Source organism: Penaeus japonicus, unplaced genomic scaffold (assembly GCF_977035675.1).
Source record: "Penaeus japonicus unplaced genomic scaffold, GWHDUDI00000001_assembly GWHDUDI00000023, whole genome shotgun sequence".
NCBI lineage: Eukaryota > Metazoa > Arthropoda > Malacostraca > Decapoda > Penaeidae > Penaeus > Penaeus japonicus.
In genome coordinates this window covers 14408819-14416318 of record NW_028234425.1, presented here as the reverse complement: position 1 = coordinate 14416318, position 7500 = coordinate 14408819, and the positions used below count along the sequence as shown (strand labels likewise).

General features: G+C 34.8%; 1 protein-coding gene across 4 annotated transcripts in view; it reads right to left on the bottom strand.

The window, feature by feature from the left end:
- The window catches only part of LOC122263479 (BBSome complex member BBS7), a 33355-nt gene that overhangs the window by 25436 nt on the left and 419 nt on the right, over positions 1-7500 (bottom strand). For all 4 annotated transcript variants that reach the window (XR_015192143.1, XM_043031911.2, XM_043031909.2 and 1 more), the window contains exons 2-5: positions 5971-6082; positions 5166-5289; positions 3516-3630; positions 2707-2836 (exon numbers count right to left, since the gene is read on the bottom strand). Coding sequence is in view for 3 of the 4 variants with exons in the window: in XM_043031909.2 (XP_042887843.1) it covers positions 2707-2836; positions 3516-3630; positions 5166-5289; positions 5971-6082 (481 nt within the window). In the remaining variant the exon portion in view is untranslated. The remainder of the gene's footprint in view (positions 1-2706; positions 2837-3515; positions 3631-5165; positions 5290-5970; positions 6083-7500) is intronic.

The window sequence follows — 7500 nt, the reverse complement described above, 5'->3', positions numbered from 1 at the left end:
TTAGTAGCAAAACTAAAATATGCAGAAGTGTGAAGCATTGATTCAGATATGAAAATAAGAGGGTCTTTATCCCATTCACGCCGAGGCGGTTCCAGGTTTGCATGGTTGCAATGCCGGGGTAATTGAGCTAATAAGCCTAATGCCTCAAGATTCTCAGACGCACAAGCCGCGAGCCTGGGCTGCCCGCTCGCTCACTCCAAGTGCTAGTCTTGCCCTGATATCTCGTCACCAGCGTCTGACACAAAAACCACAAAACGTGTCATCATGTCAACCGGCGCGAATGGGTTAAGTGCGTATGAAAGCCATGGACTTCTGTCAGATAACTTTAGTGTTATCTGTCTTCACAATGCCCATTCATTTACTTGCAAACACTCAAGACAACTTGCATGGTATCACACAGGTAGGTATTACAATAGATGAAAATGGCCTCTAATCTGCATGCATCTGATGCTCCTGGCTATTTCATTTCATTGTTTTTTTTTAAGCACTTAGGAATATCAAATATTCAAATCAAACATAAATTTATCATATTTAATAAACTTACTATATTGGTGAAATATCAATATCAAACTATTTATATAAAATCTTATATCAAATATATGGCTTCGGGTGAAGCCTCTTGATTTATAATCAAACACAGCTATAATTCAACAAATTGTCTACATAAACATATGTAGATAGAATATAACAAAGAAACATGGTCTGAGCTTACTTGACAAGCAAACAAGCCTTATTGATATATATATATGGAAGATATATGATGTAATAAGTATTGAAAATAAAATCATGAAAATATGAATAGAAAACTGAGGTGTAATGCTAAAGAATGGTAATACTTAATCTGGAATATGCAATGACATAAAGTCACAATATGAACTAGATAATACAGGACTAAAATCATCAGAAGAAGTTTCTCTCAGATCTATGTATTCTACAACAATCTTATTTATTAACCCATTGCGGACAGGATAGATTTGCTTGCCTAGTTTCCAGGATGAGATTTATTTCAGAGCCAAGCAGCTTCACACAACGTATCTTGACTTTTCCCACTCTCTTTAAGTCGCTCATTGTAAAACTAGTGCCATTTTTATGGTTGTAATATTTTTGTATTTTATTTTATTGAGAGACATATATTTCATATGACAGGCTCTATCAATGCTAGAGTTAGTTAAAATTGTAGTATATGGTCCATATCCGCTCATTATTTTCACCATACTCAGTGTGATAGAAGTATTTCTGTTTTATGGGAGGCCAAAAAGCATTATTTTATTTTTTCGTATTCATGTACTATCATGAACGAATATTAAAAATATAACCATCCACAATGAGGATGACATGAATAGGTAAGGAAGAGAAAGGAAGCCAGTGCTTATGACTATGACTGCCACAGAAAAGGAATACTTTAGAGCAAGAGGTCCACAACTTGCTGTGTGCCATCGCTTTATAAAGATATTGCTTGAGACTGTGGATGAGTTCCATTCAAGGTTCTCTCTCCTGCTAGTGGTAGGAGAAAGTAGTGCCATCTAGGTTTTGGATTTTAGGTGAAACCCATTTTGCTTTATTTTATGACAATTATAGTAAGTATGACTGAAATTGTTATCATCACTCACTCATTAATCATGGTACAATAAAATAATATAGTGACCCAAAATCCCCCAAATGTCACATACAACATGCCTGTTGTCAGGCCAAAACTGCTGCATCATGTACATCTTGACAACCGTCCACAAAGGGTTAAGACTATTGTTCAGACCATATTTAAGATTGTATTAAAGTTCATAAAAATTATATCTACACCTCTTTGTTTTCTCTAACTTTCCATTCACATATCACTTTACAAAAAAAAAAGAAAATGCTACTTTCAAATTCAATAATATTCTACAGATAAGCCAGTGCATACAACAAAATCTACAATGGTGTAGATATGTCTACTGTCTTAGAGATATTGATTGACTGATGCCTTAAAAATCTGACTGACAAAATTCAGAGCCTAAGTCAAATCTAGTCTGCATTTTTTCTACTCCTTGAGGTCATGGCAGAGGAGTTCTATATAATGCCCATTTCTTCAAAGCATATACTCTAAGGATTCTCTACCTTCCCTTAGTCTTTTTTTAGGATTCAATGACTAATGAATTCTATTTATTTCATATAGATTACTTGAATTCATACCTGAAATGATATCTTTCAGTGCAAGTGACAATACAGATAACAAAAAAAGGTAAGTATGATCATTTGTTCTAACTAATCTACTTCCTGTCAAAGTCCATCATTTGATTTGTTTTCAAGAGACTAAGTTATTTTCCATTAAAATTGGTAATTTTTTGTCTTAAGGAAATTCAAGTAAACAAACTTAATCCATAAGTTGGCAGTTATGTTTCCAATGGAACATTAACAGGAACTGCCTTTAAAAAATTACTAAAATCATTATATTTTATGTTCCTCAAGGCAAATTAACAAAATCATACTTTATCATCTTTACCAAAATCACACATTATCTCCTACAGAACAATAAACTAATCATCAATAACCATTAACTGACAAAAAATTCAAACTTCATCATTAAAGTCTCTCCACCATCTTTATCAAAAAACAACAAAGATTATACATAATAACAGAAGCAATTCCATAAATTATTTCAAAATCTAACAGCTGGGTGGCTGAACATATATTTTGTATTCTATTACTGTCCTTAAAGAAATGACTCACCTTCTCAGCGGGCAGAGTTATCACATCGTTTATCTTGTCCGCAGCAAGATAGTAATTGGAGTCTTGGCAGTCATGGTAGTGGTTATAAACATAGTCTCCACACACCAGTAAATCACTTCCGCTAATATGCCTGCCAACAGAACACCAATATGAATTTTGATACATAAATACACACAGCATATTGTATGAGTATGTATGTGTACGTGTCCGTGTCCGTGTGCGTGTGCATGTGCGTGTGCGTGTGCGAGCGTGTTAGTGTGTGTGTGAGTGTGAGTGTGAGTGTGAGTGTGAGTGTGAGTGTGTGTGAGTGTGAGTGTGAGTGTGAGTGTGAGTGTGAGTGTGAGTGTGTGTGTGTGTGTGTGTGTGTGTGTGTGTGTGTGTGTGTGTGTGTGTGTGTGTGTGTGTGTGTGTGTGTGTGTGTGTGTGTGTGTGTGTGTGTGTGTGTGTGTGTGTGTGTGTGTGTGTATGTTTGTGTGTATGTATGTGTGTGTATATGTATGTATGTATGTATGTATGTATGTATGTATGTATGTGTGTATGTATGTATGTGTGTATGTGTGTATGTGTGTATGTGTGTATGTGTGTATGTGTGTATCTGAGTATCTGAGTATCTGAGTATCTGAGTATCTGAGTATCTGAGTATCTGAGTATCTGAGTATCTGAGTATCTGAGTATCTGAATATGTGAATATGTGAATATCTGTGTATCTGTGTGGGTGTACATGTGAGTACAAGTGTGATGTTCAATTCCAGCTTTTTATATCAAATATGACTTACTGTATGAGTAATAAACAAGCACACACTACTTACATTGACTTTATTTCTTCTGTTAGATTTGTATCAAAACCTAAAAACTGCTTTCCCTTTTTGGTATAGCCTCGTACTTCATTGCCTGATGATAAGAAGATCTTATCCTGGACAGTCCCTGTAACAAAGTAGGAAAGGTAACATTTTATCTAAAAAAATAAACATTTGTAACCTTTTATTTTGAAACAAACTAAAGAGGTAAAGATCATCATCCATATAAAAAAGTATAAAGCAAATTATATAGCTGGTTTCACAATAAACTTTCTGTATAACTGCTATACTACAGCACCAGAATCTGATTTCTTTTTATGAAAAGGCAGGGAGTTCCCCAGGCTGGCCCAGGCATGAGGCACTAGTGCATCTCTCATGCTAAAACTTACACCAAGTAACCAAGTAAGTATGTATAGTATGGGATTTCATGCAGTTATATGATATAACTATAAATAGTATAAAAACAACTTTAACCTCATTTCTGTGGGTCTGAATTATAAAACAAATATAGCAGTAGTGTGTCCCCCTAATGTACCTGTGCCCCTACAGAAGTAATCTGACATAGCTTAATAAAATAATTATATATTTTTCTCTGCTGTTACAAATAAGAAGATAAAATAAAGCTCTTTGTCCATCTGCTTTCATTCTAAAGCTGAGAGCATTCCTGACATACAACCACTCCTCTTCTTTGACCTGTCAGATGGATGCCAACAAATTGATGCTATAAGCCATTTGGATACATGGGTAGAGTGTAAGGTGCCACAGTCAGTTTCGTTGTTTTGCCGAGGCTCTAAGAGTGAGAATGAGGAGGAGTGTATATAGTTGTCAGTTTTTTCTTTTCTTTATCACAATAAAGAAAATGCTTCACCAAACTTAATATTTCTTCTTCCATAAATTTATGATGGCGATATCACACTGAGCATATAGTGTATATTCCTCCTGTATGAAGACTAAACTACAGGTACTATTTGTCTAAACACTGGTATAGTATTCCCATACCCACTATAACTCGCATAACATGATATTTTCAATATTCTAATGCATAATGAACAGGAGAAAAATGGGTTGTGGGGCAAAGCTCAAGTCTCCTGCATACCACCAATCCTCCTGTCTGGCATGCCCTTGCCAATTTCATAGGGCCTGTTCACAACAGGTTGATGCTCAGCAACATTTTATTTTTCTCATCTGTGCCCATTCAGAATGGTCATAAAAATGGAAAATTGCCCCATCCTTATGAGTTAAATCTATCAAAGTCATTTTTAAAGCAGCAGAAAAAGACATTCTATAAAAATAAATCATATCCTAAATCTTACCATAAACAATAAACTGAAATTCACACATTGAATAAATTATCAACGTTGCATTTCTTTATCAATCTTCATTCTTACTGGATATTCAACTTTAACTGTTACTATTTATGAAAAAAAATGTATGCTCTACATTTTCCATTGATTTTAAGCACAACAACGAAAGGAAGACTTGTGAAACACGCAACTATACCAAAGGTGTTTTGGGTTTAATGCTCCACCAGTTATGTTCAAATGAAGCAATTAAACAAAAAGGTCTTCTGCATAATTGTGTGGTTCCTTGCTCGTCCTTTCATTCTTGTGTTTCTAACTCGGTCAACATGATTCTTTCACATTCTCCAGTGAACGAACTTACCGAGAGCTCCTCCGAGTTCTACGCGAGTGATGCTTTTCGCAACACTACTCTGGAAGCCGTATTGCACCTCACCCCGCTTCATGTTGAAGAGCTGCATCAATCCATCGTGATCTCCAACTACAACCTGACCATAACCATAAATTTCAGTTAATATAAGCTTTACATTAAATCTTATTAGTCTTAAAAGTTAATTTGTAAAAATACTATTCACATAAAAACATAAGCAGTAAGAAACCCCTCGGGCGCAATGAATGTTACTCTTATTCACAAACAAAGACAACATTCCTTTCAACAGATTCCTCAAACCCATACAATAAATCTTGCTAGTGTCTCATGTTGAATATCACTCCTTATAGAAGTTCTGTGGATAAATATATACACCAGAAGTTCTTCACCATTTTTACACTCACAGCCCTATAGTAGTTAGTCCTTAGCTCAGCCCCCCCCCCCCCCCGCTCAAATCTTCAAACAGTAGAAATGTTATAATGTGAGCATACAGACATAGATACAGACACAGACACAGACACACAGACACAGACACACACACACAGACACACACACACACACACACACACACACACACACACACACACACACACACACACACACACACACACACACACACACACACACACACACACACACACACACACACACACACACAAACTCATTCACTCACTCACTTACTCACACAAATGCACTCACGCATGCACACATGCATGTTCCACAGGTTAAGAACCAGTGATTTAGACAAACTGACAATCTTCCGCAAACATATCTCAATATATCAAAAGGAATCACACACCTTTTGCTGACTTTTTGGTGATGTTGAAGGCAGGACACAAAGACATCTTGCAGAGGTAAGGCCAACTTGCAGGTAATCAACTCGAGTTAAATTAAGTTCCATGGCTTTGAAACTGAAACAGAATTTCTAATGAGACAAAATATCAAATATCTAAATCTATATCTATATATCTCTCTCTCTAAATATATAAACTACACATCTCATAAAAAATGCATGAAGTAAAAGAAATAAAACAAAAAAAGGTTATAAAAATATAAGTAAATAATAGTTAAAGGTTATACAATGTTACAAAATGATTTTGCACTTGCAATACTTACAATAATTGGGAGTTTAACACTCCCAATTGTGAGTACATAATGTTTATGTTGTGACAATGATGCAATACCAAAGATTTTCCGTAACAATATATATCAGTAAAAATCTTATAACCATTCTGTGCACTCAAAAGAAAAATCAAAACCTTTCTTTAAAGTAACTTTTCTATCAGTAAAATATTATCCCATTTGCAATTAATTAAATCTATCTTACTACTTAATATTTCCTCTTCAAATTTCAATAATATTATACTTTATATTTAAGGTTCTTGGGTGTCTTCTGCATTAACCCATTAGCAGCGGATAGCCTGATTTGCTGCTACAGCAGAACCGGTCATAGACGCGGATGACACCGTGCCAGACAATGTAAACTCACCATCCAACATACATATTTTATTAAAACTGCGATCAATGGGTTAATACAAACTAGTTACTTGCACTATGTTTAACACAACAGTAGTTCAACTAAGCATTGTCCTGTGGAGCTGATAGCATAATACTCCTACTGCAGAATCAAGATAATGACAACCATGCCAAAATATTATTACGTGAATACTCCATCACATTGTAATTTAAATCAATAAGGACTACAACAACTATACTCTTATACATATGTATGTTTTACATGGCAAATAAACCAACTGAAACTTAACAATGCAATGAAAAAATAATCCTTTCTCGAGCGATCATCTGCTAAATATTCACAGAATCAATCTTAGTCATCTCTTGACATATGGTAATATATATGAAAGCATCAAAAGAGATACAAAAATTAGAAACATTATGTAATATTTAGTGTAACAATGGACCATATGAGTAACTATTATGTGATATAATTATAAGTTATATGTCAGTAAGTATATGTAGTGTTACAATCATTACAAGCATTTTCATCAATGACTTTCAAATCTTAATATTGGCAGAAGTATTGTATAAAGAAGCTTTGATGTTATCGACATATAAACAGTACAGCAGGTATATATAACTGAAATTCAGTGCATTCTAAAATATCAAACACACATTTCACTGTGGCATGTTCCTAGGAATCATGAGATTGTTTCACTATGAAATTCTAATACCATCATTGATAATTCCAATCATTTCCCTTCGTGCATCCATGGAGATCTATGCTAGAGAACTAGATGTCTGTTGAAGACATCATTGCAATACAAAACTAAAGCAAAACATCAAATCTACGAACAGAAAACGAATCTAG